The sequence below is a fragment of the Typopeltis vanoorti genome, chromosome 14, assembly GCF_054136105.1.
Source record: "Typopeltis vanoorti isolate ZY-2024b chromosome 14, IOZ_Tvanoo_1.0, whole genome shotgun sequence".
In the NCBI taxonomy this organism is placed as follows: domain Eukaryota; kingdom Metazoa; phylum Arthropoda; class Arachnida; order Uropygi; family Thelyphonidae; genus Typopeltis; species Typopeltis vanoorti.
In genome coordinates, this window is record NC_143562.1 from 86,601,027 (window position 1) to 86,625,391 (window position 24,365).

Here is a 24,365-nt window from a genome sequence, read left to right on the forward strand (position 1 = left end):
ATGGAAATGATAGCAAAATTTACAATAGTAATTTGGTTAAAATTTATAATTCTTGGTCAGCAGCTCCACTCACAGAAATGATCAGTAATCATTTGAGCACTTTCCATATCAGTTTTGAGAAGCACATTGTTGGATCTGCTGGCGATGGTGCTAGCATCATGATCAATTATTGTCATGAATCACCAGTTCTGTATCATTTATGACTTTATCATACAACAAATTTAGCTGTTTGTGATATTCTCTATCAGAAAAATAACAGCTTTTGATGAAAATGAAAGTGTTGTGTTTGAGTACAGTTTTGATTTAGAAGATAATTTTTCAATGATAACAAACAAGAATTCCAAATTCTCTTCATTCTCCTGAATTCACCACTGCATTTTCATCAACAATCTGGCTGACATGTTTTCCCAAATTTTGATAATCTCCACTCTGCAATTATGCATTTTACTCTTCCCCTCTACATCTGGCACTCACTCTCAAAATATTAATATTATAATTATCATTATTATTATTTTGTGACACCTCCAAGGAGTACAAAGACTCAAAAGTACAAAGAGGGCACCTACTCTACTACTCTTCATCTCCATCATCTACACCAACACCATCTACTGCTCACTACCACCACTAGTATTTTTTGTCTGTAAATTGCATGTGTTCTAGGTCAATTTGTCTGTATGCAGGATGAAAAATCTGAGTTTCCAGGAGAAAAAAACCATGCTACCTCCATATGAGATCAGGTAACTCACTTCAACTGAAAAAAATCATATAAAGATTCCTCCCATCACAACGAGAATCGAACTTAGGCCTTTTTTGAATCGAAGGTTGCATTACCATCGCTCTTCCAATTGCACTATGGAGACACTTATTTCCAATGCATTTTCTCACTTTCCTTCTACAAGTATTTCACCTTATATAACAAACAGATTTCACACACACTGCATTCAACAAAATTTCACATCTAACAAAGACATTTTAGCAACCATTGTTCCATTATGTGTTAATCCCATACCAACAATATCTAGTATAATACAAAATATACAACTTTCTTAAAAGCTAAACAACTCATGCTGTCATATATTCATTAAAAACAAAATAATCAAAAGAGAGAGAGAGAGAGAGAGAGAGAGAGAGAGAGAGAGAGAGAAAGAGAGCAAACAGTTTCAGGCTTTCTATTTAGAAAATAGAAAGCCTCAAATATCTCACACTGAGATTCAAATCATATCACAAAACAGATTTAATGCTTTGAGAATGTTAACTGTTAATTATTAGTGATATTACTGCATGGAGGTGTCACATGGAATGAGAAATTAGCTGGAAAAGAGATCAATGCAGCTTGGGGGATTTTCAAAAACTATTTAGTAGATGCAATGTCTAAATGTATTCCAAGGGTGAGAAGGTTAAATAAGGTAGTGTGAAATGGATAAATAAAGAGATTAAGCATTCGATACAGAGAAAAAGGGCATTGTGGAGGCAGCATAAGAGAAGTGGAAATAACCAATTTCATGAGGTCTACAAAGACCAGGCAAGGAGGGTGACTTGGTTGGTGAGGGTAGCTAAAGAGAGGTATGAACAGCAGTTAGCTAATGAAGCCAAAAAGAATCCTAGGGAGTTCTTTCAATATGTAGCCAGCAAAAGAAAGAATTATTATGGAAGGATGACATTGATTGGAGGAAATGGTATAAAGACATCTGTTGCAGAATGTGTGGTGGAGATACTTAATGAGCAGTTCATAAAGATCTTTCAATCTTGTGAATGTGACTTCATGGAGAGATTGAGAGCAGTTGATGATGGGGAGGAGAGACTGACTGTAAGTGAGCAAGAGGTGTTTGGAGAGTTGAGTAAACTAGATGTAAATAAGGCTGTGGGACTTGATAATATATCACCTCGTATTCTGAAGGAATGTGCCAGAGAATTGACACCTGCCTTGACATATTATTTTAGTACGAGTCTTGCACTTGGTCAAGTTCCTAAAGAGTGGAAGGAGGGCAAGAACGTGCCACTTCATAAAGGAGGTGATCAAACTCAAGCATCAAATTATAGGCCTATCTGTGTGTCAGGTATTGTGGTTAAGTTGTTGGAGAAGCTTGTGAGAACTAGGATCCAGAGTTGGGTTGACAACAATGGTATAATCTTTGATGGACAGCATTGATTTGCTAAAGGGGGGTCATGTTTTAGTAATCTACTTACTTATTACAATAAAGTGACTGCTTCCTTGGACAGAGGAGAAGGATACACAGTAATATACTTGGATTTCACAAAGGCTTTTGATAGAGTACCTCATGATAAGTTGACAGTCAAACTAGAGCAGATGGGGTTGGATATTAGATTAGTGCATTGGATTGGAGACTGGCTATCTGATAAGTATCAACAAGTTGTGTATGGGGGTGCAATATCCAGGAAAAGGAAAGTCACTAGTGGAGTGCCTCAGGAGTCTGTTTTAGGGCCATTACTGTTTAACTTGTATATTAATGATATTGGCAAAGATTTGGATGGAGATATTCAGTTGTTTGCAGATGATGCAAAGTTGGGATGAGCCATAAAGAGTAGTAAAGATGTTGTGGCCTTGCAAGAAGACTTGAATAAATTGAGTGATTGGGCAAGCAAATGGGGATGTGAGTTCAATGTTGCAAAATGTAAGGTTTTAAAATTTGGAAAACAAAGATGGGATGCAGAATTTATGCTTGGTGAGAATATTTTGTTGGAGGTAGAGGAAATAAGAGATCTTGGGGTTGATAGTGGATAAGTATCTGAAATTTAGGGGACACATCGCCAAAATTGTGAAGACAACACAAAGACTTCTGGGAATGATGAGGAGGACACTGACGTGTAGAAGTAGGGAGATTCTTGTTCCATTGTATAAGGCTTTGATTAGGCCACACATGGACTATTGTGCCCAGATTTGGTCACCAGGTTTTCAGAAGGATGAAGAGAGGTTGGAAAGGGTCCAAAGGCAACTGACTAGGGTAGTTTCTGACCTCTGGAATGTTGAGAATGAGGAAGGATTGACAAAATGTAATTTGCAGAGTCTGGTGGAGAGAAGGAAGAAGGGAGATATGATAGAGACCTACAAGTTGGTAAGGGATTGATCAATGGTGAAGAAGTTCTACAGATAATAGTGGGAGATCAAGGGAGAACCAGAGGTCATCCCTGAAAACTATATAAAGAGGGTGTGAGTAGGGGAGTGAGAGGTAGGTTTTTTTCATGCAGAGTTGTGAATGATTGGAATGCCTTGCCTGAGAGTGTGGTGACTGCAAGGAGTTTGAGTGTGTTTAAGACGCGGTATGATGAGATGTGTGTATGATAAAAGGACCTCCCAGATGAGCTCCATGAGGTCTTGGGAAATAATAATAATAATAATTAGCAGAAAGTTAATTCAGCACTTAGTGTCCATGCATGCATGTACGTACACACACACACACACACACACATACACACACACACACACACACTGACTGAGTGTTGTAAAATAGCTATCTTTATACTTACATTTCCTTTGCCATTACCAATTGCATAGAAAAGAGAAACCAGTTGTGAACTCATAGATTCATTGTTTCCTACAATAAAATGATTCTGCTATAACTCGAGAATGCCTTATATATTTTTAAGAATACTTATATTGGGAATACTTGTATTTTTCACAACTTATATAAATGTTGTAAAATTGGCTTTACACAACTAGACACGTCACCATATAATCTACATGATTTAAAATAGCTATTTTTAATAGATTCCTAAACAGAGATCATTAAAAAAAAAAAAAATTAACTCTAAGCAGGGAATCATTATTCAGTGTTATGCCAAGTCTTGTAAAATGATGCATAATGTTGGTTTAATGGCAGTCAACAAGCATTATGATAAACTGTGTTTAATTCAATCCAGTATTCTGTGCAGGTTACATTAACATCGTCATGATGCAAAACAATTATCTATATATATAGGACTTTGTTTAAGAAAGTTCTTTATAGCTCATTATAATCTATGTATACTAAAATGGTGAATAAAATCTTGATTTGTACATATTATGATGGTATGCACAAATGATTTCTGAGTTAGCTATTGTAGACTCAGAAACCAGCTTGAAACAATACAATGGATGAAAAAATTTGAAGGAAATGAGGTCAGTAGTGTATGAAAGATACTTAAGAAAAAAACTGTTGACAGCAATGACAAATTGTATACTTCGAGTGATAAAGCAATTTGGAGTCAAATACATGACTAGAGAAATTAAACAGGAATTGCAGATGAAAAAGAGATTATAGAAAACATATAAAGAAAAAGGTGTAGGCCAGCTACATGAGAAATATAAGTTTCAGATCAGGAAGATGACTAATATAGTAAGGAGGAAAAAAAATTAAAATATAAAAGGAGAATCCTAAGGAGTTTTTTTTCACTTTCTGGCCAGTAGGATGGAAAATGACCGAATACAGATTACCTTGCTGGATGGAAATGGGATCCTGGTGACCAAGGAAGATGAAATAGTTGAGCTGTTTAATGATCACTTTATTAGATTGCTCTATCTTGGTAAAGCATGTTTTATTCACAGAGGGATAAGGACAAGTGAAGCATTAGAGGTAAATGAAGAGGATGTATTCAGAATACTGAGTATGTTCGATCTCATTAAGGCAGGGGTACTAGATAGAATTTTACCACGTGCTTTAAGGGAATGTGCTATGGAACTGACTGTGCCATTAATATGGCTGTTTAATGAAAGTCTTACAACAGGGTAAGCTCTTGGAGAATGGAAAGAGAATATGATAGTGAAATTGCATAATGGTGGTGGTATAGTTCGCCCACCGTTTCCAGGTCCCTGCTTCACGTCTTTCCAAGAATAGTCGATTCATGCTGAAGGGGAGAAAAAAATGAAGGACATCCGAATTGGTCGCCAACACGCGAAATCACGTGCTTTATAGGTAAAATTTTCCAACTGTTATACAAGCAACATAGTTAACTACAATAATCATAAAAGAGAAGTTAATTTTCCGACCGGTAATAATAAACAACTCATCCCACTATACGGACTGATTACCCTATTATCGGAATGGATTCTTCTTTTTCTGAGATGCGCAGAAGTGTCGAGGGACCTCAAATCGGTGGGCGAACTATAGCATGGAGGTATCAAACTATACACCAGTTTGTATTTCTTCTGTGGTTACTAAGATTTTGCAGAAATTGATAAGAACCCACCAATCACCATCACAGAAAGGTACTCATTTGCAGATGATGTGAAACTTGGAGGATTATTAGTAATAATTCTGATGTTTTGGTTCTGAGAGGATTTGAATAAAATGGAAAGATGCACAAATGAATGGTGATATCATTTAATTGCAATTAAATGTAAGGTTTGAAAATTTGGGATCCAGAGATGGGAGGCTTCATACTCGCTAGGTAGAGTGATACTGGAAGAAGTGAAGGAAGCAAGGGATCTTGGGGTGATTACAGCATAGAAATTTAAAGTTCAGAGGACATATTTCAATGGTTGTGAATGAAGACATCTCAGAGAACTGCTACAATATTGAGAAGGATATTGACTAAGAGAGATAAAAGTGTGGTGGTCCCCATTGTATAAAGCTTTGATCAGACCACATCTGGATTTCTGTCCTCCGATCTGGTCACTGGGATTAGAAGGGGACAAGATGTTGTCTACGTCTGCACTGAAGACAGTGCAGAGATGGATCAAAAATGATATCAGGACTGTATAATGTTGATTATGAGGATAGACTGCATGTACACTGCAAAATTTGTTGAATAGAGGGGGTATAATACAACATTTACAACTCTGCACAAGAAAAACCTGCCTCTCGCTCCCCTACTCACACCTTCTTTATACAGTTTCCAGCGATGACTTCTAGTTCTTCCCCTATCTCCCACTATTTTCTGTAGAATTTCTCCAGCATTGAGCCTATAAATCTCAATGCTGGAGTTGACCAAATCTGGGCATAATAATCCATGTGTGGCCTAATCAAAGCCTTATACAAAGGAACAAGAATCTCCCTACTTCTACACATGTCCTCTGCATCATTCCCAGAAGCCTTTGTGTTGTCTTCACAATTTTGGCTATGTGTCCCCTAAATTTCAGATCCTTATCCACTATCACCCCCAGATCTCTTATTTCCTCCACCTCCAACAATATATCCTCAGCAAGCATAAATTCTGCATCCAATTTTTGTTTTCCAAATTTTAAAACCTTGCATTTTGCAACATTGCACTCCCATCCCCATTTACGTGCCCAATCACTCAATTTATTCAAGTCTTCTTGCAAGGAAAAAAAAACATCTATACTACTCTTCATGGTTCATCCCAACTTTGCATCATCTGCAAACAACTGAATATCTCCATCCAATCTTCACCTATATCATTAATATAGGTGAGTTAAACAGTAATGGCTCTAAAACAGACCCCTGAGGCACTCCACTAGTGACTTTCCTTTTCCTGGATATCGCTCCCATATATGCAACTTTTTGATACATATCAGATAGCTAGTCTCCAATCCAATGCCCAATCACTCAATTTATTCAAGTCTTCTTGCAAGGAAAAAAAAACATCTTCACTATTCTTCATGGTTCAACCAAACTAGTGACTTTCCTTTTCCTGGATATCGCTCCCGTATACACAACTTTTTGATACATATCAGATAGCCAGTCTCCAATCCAATGCACTAATCTAATATAAAACCCCATCTGCTCTAGTTTGATTATCAATTTATCATGAAGTACTCTATCAAAAGCCTTTGCGAAATCTAAGTATACTACTGTGTATCCTTCTCCTATGTCCAAGGAAGCAGTCACTTTATTGTAATAAGTAGATTACTAAAACATGACCTCCCTTTAGAAAATCCATGCTGTCCATCAAAGATTATACCATTGTTGTCAACCCAACTCTGGATCCTAGTTCTCACAAGCTTCTCCAACAACTTAACCACAACACCTGACACACAGATAGGCCTATAATTTGATGCTTGAGTTCGATCAACTCCTTTATGAAGTGACACAATCTTGCCCTCCTTCCACTCCTTAGGAACTTGACCAAGTGCAAGACTCATATTAAAAAAATATGTCAAGACAGGTGTCAACTCCTTGGCACATTCCTTCAGAATACGTAGCGATATATTATCAAATCCCACAGCCTTATTAACATCTCATTTCCTCAACTCCCCATATGCCTCTTGCTTACTTACAGTCAGTCTCTCCTTCCCATCATCTACTGCTCTCAATCGCTCCATGTAGTCACATTCACAAGATTGAAAGAACTTTATGAACTGCTCATTAAGTATCACCACCACATTCTGCAACAGCTGTCTTTATACCATTTTCTCCTATCAATGTCATCCTTCCATAATCATTCTTTCTTTTGCTGGCTACATATCGAAAGAACTCTCTAGGATTCTTTTTGGCTTCATTAGCTAACTGCTGTTCATACCTCTCTTTAGCTACCCTCACCAACCAAATCACCATCCTTGCCTGGTCTTTGTAGACCTCATGAAATTGGTTACTTCCACTTCTCTTATGCTGCCTCCACAATGCCCTTTTTCTCTGTATCGCATGCTTAATCTCTTTATTCATCCATCTCGCACCTACCTTATTTAACCTTCTCATCCTTGGAATACATTTAGACATTGCATCTACTAGATAGTTTTTGAAAATCCCCAAAGCTGCATTGATCTCTTTTCCAGCTAACTCCTCATTCCATGTTACATCCACAAGCTGTCTCCTGAGCTCTTCATAAGCACCCCCCCCCTTGTAGTTCCACATGTACCCTTTTCTTACAGAGGTCCTCACACTGCTGGCAAACCACCCAGGTAATCACCTCATGGTCACGCTCACCAATTGGTGGATGATTTGACACCTCATTTATAATTACATCCTCTGATGAGATGACCAAATCCAAGACCCTCAATCCTCGCGTGCCCTCCATTACATACTGTCTGAGGTAGTTATCCCTCAAAAACTCAAGAAACTCATTTTCTTTACTTTCAGTTACTATCTCATTCCAGTTTATATTGCCATAATTAAAATCACCCATAATGATCAACCTTTATTTATTTGCTTGGCTAATTTGATTATGCATTTCATTATCACCACCATCCACATTACCTGGTCTATAACAGCATCCAACCAAGTAATTGATTCCATTGACCTCTATCTCACACCATACTGTCTCTAAACCACTGGCACTATTTCCCTCTTGCATCTCTACTTTGTATGGACTTAACTCTTTCTCTATCATCAATAGCACTCCCCCCCCCCTCCCTTTTTATCTCTACTATCCTCACGAAACACATCATACCCTTCCACCTCTATTCCTGTCAGGATGTCGTCCGCTTCCAACCATGTCTCACTTATTCTGACAATCTTTGGGTGAACAGACGAAATTAATGCAACCATTTCATCCGCCTTGTTTCTTATACTTCTAGCATTGGTATACAAACACAACAAGTCATTTCTGGATCTACAGCTAGTTCCACTGATACCACTCACTCGATGTGATCTCTCCATGCTGGACTGGGGCCATTTCCCTTTCTGCTTCTTCATTTTAGAACCCTTTGTAATTCCATCTGTTTCCTTTTGATCCCTGATCATCCCATTACTTTCCTGCCTACACATTCTCTCACCTCCTCTTGGAGCATCCACCTTTCTCACGCTGTGTATCCCTGTCCACCCTGAGCTTCCCCGTTTCCCTGCTCCTCTTGCACACCCATTCTCTCATTTTCTATACTCATACCACTCACTTCCCCATTCAAAACCACCTCCTCAATCTCTCCTGTCTTACTATCCTGCTCTTCCACATCACTTCCCGCTTGATCTGATTCATTCTCTCTACTCACTTCTCTACCTTCCAGCAGCAGTCTCTCCAAGCAACTCACACCATAACCACACAAATGCAGTCCATCGCTCCCATACAGCTCACTTCGTCCCTCAAACTCATTCCACACATTAACAAACTGCACTCCCGTCTCCTCACACATTTCAGCCAGCATATCATTCATAATCGTTACTCTCTGCCTCATCTCACCACAGTCATACCTAGGCAACACGCTGACCACCCTTCCTGTCACACTATTCTCTTTTATCCTTCTAAGCAGCCTCCTGATATCCATTCTGACATTCTCTTTGTTTTCTGTCAAATCATTCCTACCGATTAAAACCATCAACTCCTTTGCTCGCTCCCTCCTCATATCCAATGCCTCAATCACTCGACTCATTTTACTGCCTGGAAAACATATCTTATGTATCCTACCATCCAGCACACCTTTAATAATGGAGTCGCCATTGAACGCCACTCGCTCATCTTTCGTTAACTCTTTCGTGCCATCATGATTTGTTTTAATATTTTTTACCTGAATTTTCTTAATTTCATTCTGCATCCATTTCATCTCCTTCCTCATCTAATCCAATTCAACTTCCGAATCTCGCGTCACAGTCTCTCTATCATTCAATCTTTCTAAATTTCTAACTCTCGACCCCCTCTTCTAACTTTCACTCTCATTCATCCTTCTGTACTTTTGGTCCAACATGAGTCCAACTTTTGCTATCATTCATTCTTTCGATTTTTTCTACTTTCGATTCCTGCATCATGCCGTTTCCTGTTTCATTCATTCTCTGAATTTCATTTCCTTCTGCCACTCTCACTTCACTTTCATTCCTTTTTAACATCCATTACATTTTTATATCACTCGTTTTCTTTTTTACTGATTTTTTAACATTCTTTCACCTCTCTTTCACAACATCCTTCTCTTTCAAACATGCACTCATTTTTTTTCCTGCGACATTCTCGCTACTAACACTTTCTGTTATGAATTTCATATTTGCATTCATCAATTCTTCGTTCAGGTTGCATTTTGCACACACCCTCCTTCCATCTGCCCTAAACATCCACAAATCATTTATATAATCGAAAGAATACATATAGCACACCTTACACTTAACGAAACGACTGAAGTCTAAATTAAAGGAAAAAAAGTGTTAAAGGAAGTTCTTGTTTTACTAACTTATGTAGTATAACATGGTGACAAATGTCTTGGACAAGGGAGAATCATATACAGTGGTATGCTTATATTTTGCAAAAGCTCCTGAAAGATTACCACAATGACAAGCTGTTAAATAAACTGAAATGGATAGGATTTGATAATAGACTTCTGAGTTGGATCGGTGACTGGCTGTCAGATAGGTTTCAGAAAGTTGTATATGAGAAAAGAGGAAAGTCACTAGTGGTCAGTTTTGGGTCCGTTCTTGTTCAATTTCTATATTAATGATATTGGTGTAACTGGTGATATGCAACAGTTTGCAGATGATGCAAAATTGGGAAGAGCAATGTAGAGTCAAGTAGATGTTGCTGTCTTACAGGAGGACTTGAATATATTGCATTAATGGGCAGGTAAGTGGACTATCAGTTCAATGTTGCAAAGTGTAAAGTTTTGAAATTTGGTAAGTAATGATGGGATGGAAAGTATACACTTGGTGGGAAACTTTAAAGGGAGTAGTGGAGATGAGAGATCTGGGAGTAGTGGTGTTGGATAAGGACCTGAAAGGAGCCACATTACACAAGTTGTGAAAATGTCACATCAGAAAATTGCTATGATACTGAGGACCCTGACATGCAAAAATAAAGAAGTTATGATGCCATTATATAAGGCCTTGATCAGGCCTCATATGGATTAATATGCACAGATTTAGTCATCGGGTTTTCACGGTGATAAGGATATGTCAGAAAGGGTCCAGAAAAGATTCACAAAGGTAAGGAGGTCAGTGGTCTTTGGAATGTGGAGTATGGAGACAGATTGAGAGAATGTAAATTGTATAGCCTTGTGAATATGAGGACAAGGGTGGAGGGGGTGTTATTATTATTTAGACCTCCAAGGAGTCAAAAGACTCGTTGTGGGAGGTCATTCCTAGGAAACACAAAGTCTATCATACCACTACTTAAACTCATTGACCGTTTGAATGAAGCCAAAAAGAATCCTAGAGAGTTCTTTCGATATGTAGCCAGCAAAAGAAAGAATGATTATGGAAGGATGACATTTTCTCACTCTCACCGCTCTATCAGGCAATGCATTCCACGGTTCAACCACCCTCCACAAAGAAACCACTCCTCACCCTCTAACTCACAGTTTCCTTTCGTAACTTCCAGGGATGGCCCATTGTCATCACCCCCTTCCTGCTGTTCAACCAAGTGAAAGAACTCCCAGTGTCAACCCTGCAACCACCTCTCAACAGTTTAAAAGTCTCAATCACATCACCTCCCCTTCTTCTATCCACTAAACTCTGCTTTTCCTTCACATTCCCTCAGCTGATCCTCATAACTAACATTATACAGTACTGAAACCATCTTTGTTATCTGCCTTTTTACCCTTTCCACAGTTAATTTATCCCCTTCAAATCCTGGTGACCAAATCTGAGAACAATAGTCTAAGTGTGGTCTGATCAGAGTCTTATACAACGAAATGATAACTCTTATCTCAGAAGGTCAGCGTCCCTCTCATTATTGCAGCAATCCTCTGTGTTACCTTCACCACCTTTGCAATATGTCCCCTGAATTTCAGGTTTCTATCAATCATCAACCCCAGATGTCTCCCCTACTTCATCCACTATAGCTCCTCCAACAGAGTATGCAGCGTCGCATTGATGTGTCCCAAACCTTGAGACCTTACATTTTGCTGCATTAAACCAACACCCCGATTCATTTGCCCATCTGTCTAGCTTATTCAAATCCAGGGCTACCACATCTGTACTATTACTAATAACCCTTCGCAGATTCACATCATCCGCAAACAACTGAATATCCCCATGCAATCCACTGACAATGTCATTGATAAAAAGGTTAAACAATATAGGTCCGAGTAATGATCCTTGTCGGACCCTACTTGTAACCCTCTGCCTCTTTGAAACTGCTTCACCATACACAACTCTCTGATAGCTATCAGACAGCTAATCCTGAATCCAGTTGACCAAACTGACATCCAAAACCATATGCTGCAACTTAAATATCAGCTTATTATGTGGCACCCTGTCAAATGCCTTCTCTACATCCAAGAAAATGGCAGTATATACCTTTCCCTCATCTACTGCTCTTGTAACTTTATTATAAAAGGCTAGCATATTACTAAAACAAGAGTGCCCCTTCACAAATCCATGTTGACTCTCACAGATAACATTACCATCATCTGCCTAATGCTGTATATGTTCCCTAACTACTTTCTCCAAGATCTTAACAACTACTGATGACACACAAACTGGTCTATAATTAGACACTTCCAGTCTGCTATTGCCCTTATGCAATGGCACTATCTTACCTTCCTTCCATTCCCTGGACACTTTTCCCATAGCCAGACTTGCATTGAAAAGCCAGGTCAATGGAGCTGTCAGTTCTTCAGCACATTCGCTCAAAACTCATGGTGAAATACCATCCAGTCCCACAGCTTTACTGACATCTAGAGTTCTCAGTATTTGGAACACGCTTTCCTCCTGCACCTCTAAATCTTGAACCTGCCCTCCCCTCTAGTATTAAAATTTACTTCTTCAGGATGAAATACAGCAATAAAGTATTCATTGAACAATTCCACTATGTCCTCTGCATCAGCACTCCTTCTTGGCCACATAGCTAAAAAATTCCCTAGGATTTTCTTTGGATCTTAGGGCCAATCTCTTCTCATATTCCAGTTTTGCCTTCCTTGCCATACTAGTCACTCTCCTGGCCTGTGTCTTATATTCTTCATGCATCTGCTCTTCACCTGTCTCCTTATATCTCTTCCATAGCCTCTTTTTCATATGCAGTTCCTGTTTAATATTGTTTGTCATCCTCTTCACACCAAATTCTGTCCTCTTCTTCACTTGTGGAATACAGCTTACTATTGCTGCTAACAAATATTCCTTCACAATTTCCCAAGCACTAATGATATCCTGGCCTTCCAATTCCTCCCTCCATGAAACTTCCCCAAGATGATATCTAAGACTATCAAAATCAGTTGCCTTATAATTCCACAAATGTTCCCCTCTCTTTGATACTCCTGCATGTCTATTTATATTCCAAGTCAAAACCTCATGGTCACTTTCTCCAACTGGTGGAAGAGATGTAATCTCAGTTATTATCAACTCTTGTGATGCTATGACCAAATACAAAACTCTTGAATCGCTTGTTCCCTCTATTACATGTTGCCTAAGACAGTGCTTCCCAAATTGTGGGCTGCGGCCCCCCTTGGGGGCCCGTAGGTTTTGTTAGGGGGGTGGGTGAAATAATGAAAACAAATTTAAAATGTTTTAAGCCTAAGTAGATTTTTTTATTTTAAAAGAAACGTATTTAACTTTTATTATTTATTTTTTTTTTTTTGTTATTTTTTTATATTTTAATGGAAAAATTCACACATTGGTGTTGGTTCACAAACTTTGCTTCCTGCGTATTTCAGCGCCTAATGAATATTAGTAAATATTGCTTATTCATATGTTTCATTTCAAAGCAGTGGTTAATTTTATTTACTTCTAATGCTCTTCAGGGAAGCTCCAAATCTTCCAGTCCATTTCATCACGCATTCGTAATCAGGGAATGTTGATTTTGACTTTATATACATATCAAAACTCATTTTATGTTATCACTGTCATCCAAGCTAGTTTTCTGTTACCATTAAAAGTTTTGCATATACTTCACACATGAAAAAAAGCTTAAACAAGTTCATGTGGTGATATAGTAACTCGCTTGCAGTGGTAAACAACACGCCCTCCCTAACAACCACTATACTGCAGAGGCAATAAAAACAAGTACTTTAATTATCCCAGTGAATAAGGTATGAGGAATCTGTGTAATATATTTCTCAACAAATAGTGCAATTAGAGACAACTGAGATAAAAAACACACTAATTAATGAATCACGTCCCCTCATACAGAAACTATGCTGTACAGACTGAAACAAAACCATATGTTGCATGGGAAAACATAGTATCTAACTAAAAACTATTGTTATTAATTAGATGTGTGTGAGTTCGATTTCCCAAGGCATCAATAAAATTCAACCGAACGTGTTAAAATTCGTAAAAGTGTTAAAACTAAGTAACATATATATATATATATATAATGAATGTTATGGCAGTTTCACATATGGTTGAAGAGAGTTAGCATTTCAACTCAATTGTCAGCTATGCTTTTATCTTTTGGTTGCGCGATCTTTTGTTAATACCGCACCAATCATATGCACGTTTTAATAACCTGCCTTTGCTGTCTGTTTCGCATTAGGCTTAATTACCGTAAAGGTATAATTCACAAAAGAGAAAAATGTTCCTGGTCTGGGGATTCCCTTATTCAGGTAATATTCACTAATTTCATGTTATCAGTCTGTGGTGTGCCAGTATCGGTAAGTGGTAATATTATTTGATCTATTCTATGTCAAAAAATTTAACCCTGAGATGGATAAGTGGCTGATAAAAAATTAAAAAAATTTCCCGCGAACAATCAGAAGAAGTAGAAACAGACTCAAAAAAAAGGACAGTATTTCATATTTTACCAGAACAGCCTGCATCATCTTCAGAACCAAATGGTAAGATGCAAAAAATGTAATATATGCATTTGATTTTTGCAATATTCGCTGTGTATGTTTTGTATTGAATATAAATACAATAAATATTATAATAATATATCTCTCTATTACGATTTTTTTTCGAGGGGGCCGTGAAATATTTTAATTTTTGCAAAGGCGGCCCTGACATCCAGAAGTTTGGGGAAGCACTGGCCTAAGACATCTATCCCTCAAAAATTCTAGAAATTCCATTCCCTTATTGCTACATGCATCTTCCTCTCCCTAATTTATACTGATGTAGTTAAAATCTCTCATAACAATCATTCTTCTTGCACTTGCCAAACTCAACTGTCTAAACATTTCTTGGTCCCCATCCTCTGTGCTCCTAGGGTCTGTAGCAACACCCCACTAAATATCCTGACTTGCCCACCTCTACCTTACACCATATGCTTTCAAAATCATTAGTGTCACTGCCTTCCAAAGCCTCCACTCTTAGAGGGCATAGGTCGTCACTTATCATAAGCAGTACTCTACCACCATGCTTTCCCTTCCTATCCTGCCGAAAAATGCTACACCCTGCTACTTCTATTCCTGTTATCATATCTTCCATCAACCACGTCTCAGAGATCACAATAATTCTTGGCCAGGCTGATGCTATCAGCACCACAAATTCCTCTCCTTTATTCCAGATACTCCTCTCTTCTATTGTTTCTATACTCTCCTTTTCTATCATTCCCAAACCTCATTCCCTCTCTCCTACTGCTTCTATACTCTTTATGATAAAGCATAAAAATGCCACTGTTTCTATATCCTGCATTATTCACTCTAGACTCCACTGGGCTCAGCGTTACCTGATGTCGTCCCCCTTCTCCCAAGTACCCATTCCCACAGGAGGCCACCCCTGCAGGGAAACTAGAATGCTCACCTTGGGCATTCTAGTTTCCCTGCATTGACACACTGACTCGTTCAGAACAGCAATCTCTCCAGATGCCTATGTCCTTCCTCATTCAAATGCAAGAGGTCTCTCGCATACAATTCCTCTCTGTCCTCAAACACCCTCCAAGCATCCACATATTCCAATCCTCTCTTCTGATACATTCTAGCTATTATGTTATTCAATATTATTGAATAACATAATAGCTAGTGATGAGCTGAGCAGAACACTATCATACCTAGACAACATGCATACTATCTTTCCTCTCTGCGTCTTCTTTCGTACAACCTCAAGAATGAATCTCAGATCTCTCGCTGCCCAATTTTCATTACCTTTCAAGTCATTTGTTCCTACCATCACAATCATCTCATCCACCCTTTCATCCCTCTTAATTGCCATAGCCACACTTTCTTTCTATCGTTCCTCCAGGCAAACACTCCTCACGCATCCTATCTTGCACACCATGGATCATTGAGTCCCCATACATTACACCTCCTACCACCCCTGTTCTTTGATTGCTCCCATGCATCCCTCACTCTCTCTCTCTCCTCACCCTTTCTCTCTGTGTTTTCCTACTTACTTGCTGTCCTAGCATTATTCTATCTCTGGTTCCGGCACTCCCCTCGCATTCTTCTCATTCCCTTTCTCCAAGTATCTCCATTCTCTCCTCTTCTATCATTCTCAAACCTTTCTCCCATTCCCTCTCTCATACTGCTTCTATACTCTCCTCTTCTATCATTCCCAAACCCCTCTCTCATTTCCTCTCTCCTACTGCTTCTATTCTCTCCTCTTCTATCATTCCCAAAACTTTTCTTACTCCTACTCTGACTCGCCTTACATTCATCTCTTCCATTCTCCTAATCTCATCTTTCATACTTCTTATCTCGTTCACAAGACATTCCACCTTCTCTTCCAGCTCATCTATTCCTCTCTGCATGCTAGTCACTCTTACTTGCCATTCATTTACTTTACCCAATCAAAACCATCTCTGAAAACTTCACAGTCATTCAAGCCTTCCACACTCCCAACGCTTATTTTCTCATTCATATTTTGCTTGTCATTCTCTCCTATCACACTACTCGTCTCTCAACATTCATTTCCTGTCCCTAAAGCAACTAGGTCGGTTATCAAAATATCAAATTCACTGATTTCTTCCCACTGCCTGCAATTTGCACATACATGCACTCCCCCTTCTCTCACCCACCAACTCCCAGGAAGCATACATGCCGCAAACACTGCATGCCACAAAGTCCTTTATTATGTTGCGTATAACAGAGTTCTTAAATGGTGGAGGACTTGGTGACATGCCATTTGTAATTGCAGCTGCATCTGCCATCATTCCTTACTACCAAGTAACTACTAAACTAATTGCTAAAAATATATATGAACACTGTATCATAGATATATACATAAATAAATGCTAAATATAAACATATATATAAATATAATGCTATATTCAACTATACTAGATAGCAAAAAGGTATCTTCTCTTCCACTGCAAATGCTGCCAACTGTCAGGAGTTGTTATCAGGTTGACCTGGAAGAGTTTTTTCACTGAATGCTATGGGGGGGAATGAAACAAAAGGCCATTTCTGGAAACTGTATAAGGAAGGTGTGAGCAGAGGAGTGAGGAGCAGGTTCTTTACATGGAGAATGAGGTTGGTGAGTGGAATGCACTGCCTGAGTGTGTTTTGAATGCAGACACATTGAATCCATTTAAGGCAAATTTGGATGAGCATCGGATGTGATAGTGTATACCTCCTATGATGAGTTGCTGACTCCATGGAGGTCAGATGATAATAATGATAATAATAATAATAATAATAATAATAATAATAACATTAAAATGCTCAGAAAACATTAAAAATGCTAAGAAATCATCTGCACCTGAAGCAATCAGACTGTATGTCAATATTCAAGTTTGGGGAAATGTTCACTATTAATTGTTCATAACCTTTTTGGATTTTTTTTTTATAATTAATAATTATTTTAAATAGTTTTTTTCAATCTACACAACTTACTACAATTGTTCCTTTGAAGTCTAATAGCGTAACATCATATACTTCAGCTGCAACAGAGATACAAGCTAATATACGTGTTGAAGTTTTAAATATATTGGAGTTTTTGAATAAATTCTATATAATTTTTGTTACATGTGTAATCCATGGAACTTACTTTAATATGCCTAGCACACATGTTCTGTTAAAGCTATTAATGAAAAAGTAAAAAAGAATGCTAAAAATATACAATTTTTTACTTTTATGCCAATGACTGCTAAACAGACAATCTAATTTCATACCAATCATCATCAGCGTTATCATTATTATTTTCTTGATTTACCCTCTTCATTATAATATACCCTAATATATCCTCTTCTTAATATACTCATCATATACCTTCATTATTATTAATATCCTATCAATAGTTTTCCTTCAAATTAGTATAACAATCAACACTTCAATACTGCCATATCTCATATTTCTGTCTTCCATGGCATTTCTGACTAACACTCACTGTAATTTTTTTAGTTGTGTAGACCCACTACTGCTCTGTGGGGAAAATGTTGACATGATGACTGATAACTGTGTGGCACTTGAAGAGTTTTTTGGAATATACATAATAATCTACATAGCTTCGTGTCGAAAACAAATGACTAAACCTGCCAGCAGCTGAGCAGCAAACAGTTTAGAGTGTAGGCATTTCAGTTATTGCATGGTCATGCATCTGCACAGCTGCGAGGGAACATTGCTTCTGGATGAATCAATCCACCTAGATCTTGGTCTTACTCTGGATCTCTTTCCTGCCATCTTGTCATCAACAAACACCAGTTTCATTAATCCTTCCTCTCCCATTCATTTAAATGACAATATCACTATAGGTAAACTCTGTTTACACATTTCTGAATGCTGTCAAGTTCCTTCTTAATAGCTTCAATTTTAATATCATTCTGCCATTGATGCCATCTGTTCTAATTTTTCTCAGATCTCTCATATCTGTGGTCTTTGATCAAGTGCTCTATATCTAACTCAATTCTCACATCCATAAGTTAAAATTGGTTTGAACACTGTTTTGTACACTGACAGTTTAGTGGTTTTTTGCTATCTGATTATCACAGGTCTAGTTTCCACAGGCAAGGCCCCAATGCAGGTCAAAATCAGTCTATACAATGATTCTCATTGTAATGTATGGCATCATGCTTGCATTGTTAAGGGAGTGTGCTGTGCATTATGGTATACATAAACATTGTGAAGTCAACTGCTTTCTATACAAAAGAACATAGTCATGAAGGAACATCTTGCACAAACTTTTACTATTAGGTTAAAATATGGGTAACGACAAAATTCATGTCAAATATAATAAAAGTTATTATTACATACTATTTTCTTTAGACTGTCATTACCTTCAGACTGTTCAGAATCTTCATTCAGATATATCTTTTTTTTTTTATTGTCATCATCAATGCACAAATTATACATGGACTCAGTTACATCTTCTGGATGTAGCCCTGTTTCATGCATCAAAGAAACATTTCCTAAATGACAAAAATAATGCAAAATTAAATTTTTTATTATAAATAAATACAAAAATTTCATTTTTTAAGTTTATTTGATCAAATCTCCACTGAGTCAAAAGACTCAATATGGGTCCAACCAATATCTTTCATTTCATTTCAGAGAGAATAATGCAGAAAATCAAGAGCGTGTGGAAGCAAGGGATAGAGAAAACTGAGGAGGAGGATGGGGGGGGGGATAGAGAGATTGGAAGCAAAAAGAGTCAGGAATGCCAGTTAGAGAAGGAAGAATGAATCTGTTTGGCATGTCATATATGGAGATTCAATGATTTGGGATGTGCACAGTAGACTGCCAGAGGAGTACTTGTCTTGTGGAAGATGGAGAACATGACACTGGCAGTGAAGAGAGGATGAAAATGTACAGGAAAAGATAGTAATGGTTGGGACGAATGACTTGAGAGGTAATGTAAATCGTGTAGTGCAAAATTTGAGGTTGATGTTAGAGATAGTGAGTGTGTTACTCCAGTATGATAATGCAGAGTGGAGGAGAAGAATGGCAATAACAAAACGAGATGATAATGAGAATGTGTAGGAAATGCAGTCTGGAATATGTGGATCTGTGGAATATGTTTGAGGATAAAACAGAGTTATATTGAAGAGACAGATTACATTTGAATGCAGAGGATTGCAGGTATTGGGAGAGACTGTTTTTTTCTAAGCAAATTAGTGTAGTGAGCAGGGAAACTAGAATTGTACAGGTGGAATTTAACAGGGATGGCCTCATGTGGAGATAGTCGCTTGAGAAATAAGGAGGTGTATACTATATTATATAACCAAGTGGAGTATGAGGGGAGTAAGTATACAAATGCTAGTAGCATTAGAAATAAAGAGAATCAATTTATGGAATTCATTGACTTAGCCTCTCTAAAGGTTGTTGTATGTGAAACTTGGTTAACTGAAGAGGATGTTCTAACAGGAATAGTAATTGAAGGATAAGACATATTTCTGCAGGATAGGATAAGCATGGTGATGGAGTGTTACTCATTATAAGAAATGAGTTGTGCCCTCTGAGGGTGGAGAATCACAGTAAAGATAACATGAATAGCTTTGACAGCATATGGTGTAAGATAGATGTTTATAACACAAGATATTTAGTAGGAGGTTGCTACAGACCAGGAAATATAATTGATGATGAGCAGGAAATGTTTAGGCAAATCATTCCGGCAAGTGAAAGCAACTGATCAGCATGAGGGACGTCAACTATAACAATATAAACTGGGGAAAGGAAAAGACAGCATGTAGCAATAAAGGAACTGCATTTTTGGATTTCTTGAAGGACAACTGTCTTAGGCAGCATGTGAAGAAGTGAACATGAGGATCAAGAGTTTTGGATTTGGTCACAGAATCAGAAGATCTGATTGTGATTGAGACATCACACTTGTTCCTTGCTGGTGAAAGTGACCACATAGTCCTGATCTTGGAAGATGAACAGACATTTGGAGGTATCAAAACAGAAATAATTTACATGGAATTATAAGGTAGGCGATTATCAGATTTAGACACCAGCTCGCAGCAGTACAATGGATGAAAGCATTTGAAGGAAAGGGGAGGGAGGGTCGTTAGTGCATGGGAGATACTTAAGAAAAAGTTGTTGACAGCAATGGAAGATTGTATACCTCAAGTGAAGAAGATAAAGCAATTTCGAGTTAAATAGGTGGTAACAGAAATAAAAGAGGAATTGCAGAAGAAAAAGAGATTATGGAAGATATATAAAGAGACAGAGAGAGAGAGAGAGAGAGAGAGAGAGAGAGAGAGAACAATTGTATGAGGGAACATAAGGCTCGGGAAAGGAAATTGATTAGTATTGTAAAGAGAGAAAAATTATAATATGAGGGGATACTGGCACTGCAATCCAAGAAGAATCCTAAGGAGTTTTTTTCACTATGTGGAGAGTAGGAGAAAAAATGATAGTGGACAGATTATCTTACTGGATGGGTATGGGAATCAGGGGACCAAAACAGATCACATAGTTCAACTGTTTGATTATCACTTTATGATATCAGGACTGTACAATGTTGATTATGAAGCGAGACAGAAGGCCTGGAGACTACAGAATTTGGTGGTCAGAAAACTGAGATGGGGGATATGATCGAGGTATTTAAGGTGCTGAAGGGTTATTATCATATATGTTTACTATTATTCTTATTAATATTATTAAAATTTCACCTCCATGGAGTCAGAGACTCATCGTGGAAGGTCACACTATTGCACACAATGCTCATTCAAACGTGCCTTAAACTGATTTAATGTGTCTACACCCACAACACACTCAGGCAATGCATTCCACTCACCAACCACACTCCATGCAAAGAACTTACTCCTCACTTCTCTGTTCACGCTCTCCTTATACAGTTTTGTATAAGGAGGACAAAGATGGGATGCAGAATTTATACTTGGTGAGAATATATTGTTGGAAGTAGAGGAAATAAGAGATCTGGGGGTGATAGTGGATAAGGATCTAAAATTTAGGGGACACATCGCCAAAATTGTGAAGACAACACAAAGACTTCTGGGAATGATGTGGAGGACACTGACGTGTAGAAGTAGGGAGATTCTTGTTTCATTGTATAAGGCTTTGATTAGGCCACACATGGACTATTGTGCCCAGATTTGGTCACCTGGTTTTCAGAAGGATGAAGAGATGTTGGAGAGGGTCCAAAGGCGACTGACTAAGGTAGTTTCTAACCTCTGGAATGTCGAGTATGAGGAAAGATTGAAAAGATGTAATTTGCAGAGTCTAGTGGAGAGAAGGAAGAAGGGAGATATGATAAAGACCTACAAGTTGGTAAGGGGTTGTTATGGGATCAATGCTGGAGAAGTTCTACAGAGAATAGTGGGAGATCAGGGGAGAACCAGAGGTCATCCCTGGAAACTGTATACTAGAGGGTGTGAGTAGGGGAGTGAGAGGCAGGTTTTTTTCATGCAGAGTTGTGAGTGATTGGAATGCCTTGCCTGAGAGTGTGGTGTCTGCAAGGAGTTTGAATGTGTTTAAGACCCGGTATGATGAGATGTGTGTGAGATAAAAGGACCTCCTAGATGAGTCTTTGACTCCATGAGGTCTTGTTTAATAATAATAATAATAATAATATCCCCTGACCGACTTCCTCCTATTCACAAGGGTCTGCACCTTACATTCTCTCAATTTGTCCTCATACTCCACATTCCAAAGACCACAGACTACCTCTGTGAATCTTCTCTGAACCCTTTCCAACATATCTTCGTCACCATGAAAACCTGGCAACCAAATCTGAGCACAATAATCCATATGAGGCCAGATCAAGACCTTATACAATGAGATCATAACCTTTCTATTTCTGCTTGCCAGGGTCCTCCGCATCATTGCCATTTTCCGATTTGATGTCTTCACAACTTGTGCAATGCAAGCCCTGAATTTCAGGTCCTTGTACACTATCACTCCTAAATCTCTCATCTCCTCTACTTCCATTAAAGTTTCCCCACTAAGTGTATACTTTGCATCACATCGTTGCTTACCAAATCTCAAAACCTTACACTTTGCAACATTGAATTGACAGTTTCACTTACCTGCCCAATCATGCAATCTATTCAAGTTGTCTTGTAAGGCCATAACATCCGCTTCACTCTGCATTGCTTTCCCGAGTTTTGCATTATCTGCAAACAATGGATATCACTAGTTAAACCCAACCCAATATCATTAACATACAAATTGAACAACAATGGCACTAAAACTGACCCCTGTGGCACACCGTTGGTTACATTTCTCTTTCGGAATACTGCACCCCCATATAAAACTTTCTGATACCTATCTGACAGCCAGTTACTGATCCAACTCAGAAGTCTGTTATCCAATTCCATCTGTTTCAATTTATTTAAGAGCTTATCATGTGGCAGTCTTTCAAAAGCCTTTGCAAAATCTAAATACACCATTGTATATGCATCTCCCCTGTCCAAGGTATTGGTCACTTTGTTATAGTACATATGTTAGTGAAACATGATCTCTTCTTAACAAAGCCATGCTGATAACCACAGAGAACACTGCTGTTATCAACCCATTCCTATATCCTATTTCTCACCAATCTCTCCAGGACCTTTACCACAACTCCAGATATACAGACTGGTCTATAATTTGAAGCTGTGAAACAGTTTTACTCTCCTTCCACTCCCTTGGAACTTGTGCTGTTGTAAGAAGACTCTTATTAAACAGGCATGCCAATGCTACTGCCCTGGAACATTCCCTTAAGATGCATTGTGATATGTCATCAAATCCTATCAACTTATTGACATCAAGATTATTTATTTCCTCAAATACCTTCTGCTCACTCACAATTAAACCATCTCCACTCCAATGTCCTCTACACTTAATTTCCTCATGATTCCACTCTGATCAGGATGAAATATCCTTATAAATTGATCACTGAATACTCAATAATGTCTTCTGCAGCAGTTAACCATTCTACCACTTTCATCCTTTAACTTCATCTTATCATGATCATTGTTCCTTCCACTTGCCGCATATCTAAAAAACTGTCTAGGGTTTTTCTTTGCCTGATTTGATGAGGCCTGTGTAGCTCAGTGGAAGTGGCGCTTGCATCCTCTACGCTTGGCCGCTTGAAGTTAGACCTAGGTTCTAGTCTAGTTGCTGACTGGAAGAACTTTTTCTAAACCTATCTTCGACCAGTTCCCGAGTTAGTCGATCTCTGGCACAGGCAAGCGGGTTTTTCCTCCCGGAAACTCGGGTTTTTCGTCCCATAAACTCAAGAAAATCAACCGTAGTACCCACATTATTTCAGACAGTGACATATCTTGTTAGGGTTAGGTACCAAGAGATGGCAGCACTTGTTTGCCAACCTCTTCATCGGCGGCTGCTATAATTAGTGATAGACATGGGCCAGCTATCTCTGATTGGCTACCGGTGGAGATTGAACAGCCCACTCAGTCTCCAAAAGCTAGATAGGGTATAAAGGCCTTGCCTACTCCCTATTAGGGAATAAAAGGCGTTAGTTGATTTTATTTTTTTTTATTTGAGGAGGTGAATGGGTAGTTGTAAGTGCTTCATCAGTGAACGAATATAAAGAGAGTACGATAGGTATTTGGTGAAAAATAGCTGGTGTTTGAATAATGGATCTCCCGAGATGAGTCTTCTGACTTCATGGAGATACCTGTATAATAATAATAATAATATTTGTTACTGACTTCTGTACCTTCTCTGAGGTTAATTTACTCCCCCTCTCCCCTTCAAATTCAGGTGATTTATTCTCAAAGACCAGTGCAGATTTATTTTCAAATCTCTGCTGGTCAACACCCTTCTCAATTTTGCATCACTCCTCTGAGTAACCTTCATCACCTTTGCAATATGTCCTCTAAACTTTTAATTTCTGTCAACC

General features: G+C 38.3%; 1 protein-coding gene across 3 annotated transcripts in view; it reads right to left on the bottom strand.

Moving 5' to 3' along the window:
- The window catches only part of LOC150099728 (uncharacterized), a 178,126-nt gene that overhangs the window by 86,661 nt on the left and 67,100 nt on the right, over nt 1-24,365 (bottom strand). For all 3 annotated transcript variants that reach the window (XM_090404047.1, XM_090404045.1, XM_090404046.1), the window contains exons 3-4: nt 18,832-18,963; nt 3,487-3,554 (exon numbers count right to left, since the gene is read on the bottom strand). In XM_090404047.1, coding sequence (XP_090260173.1) covers nt 3,487-3,554; nt 18,832-18,963 — 200 coding nt within the window. The remainder of the gene's footprint in view (nt 1-3,486; nt 3,555-18,831; nt 18,964-24,365) is intronic.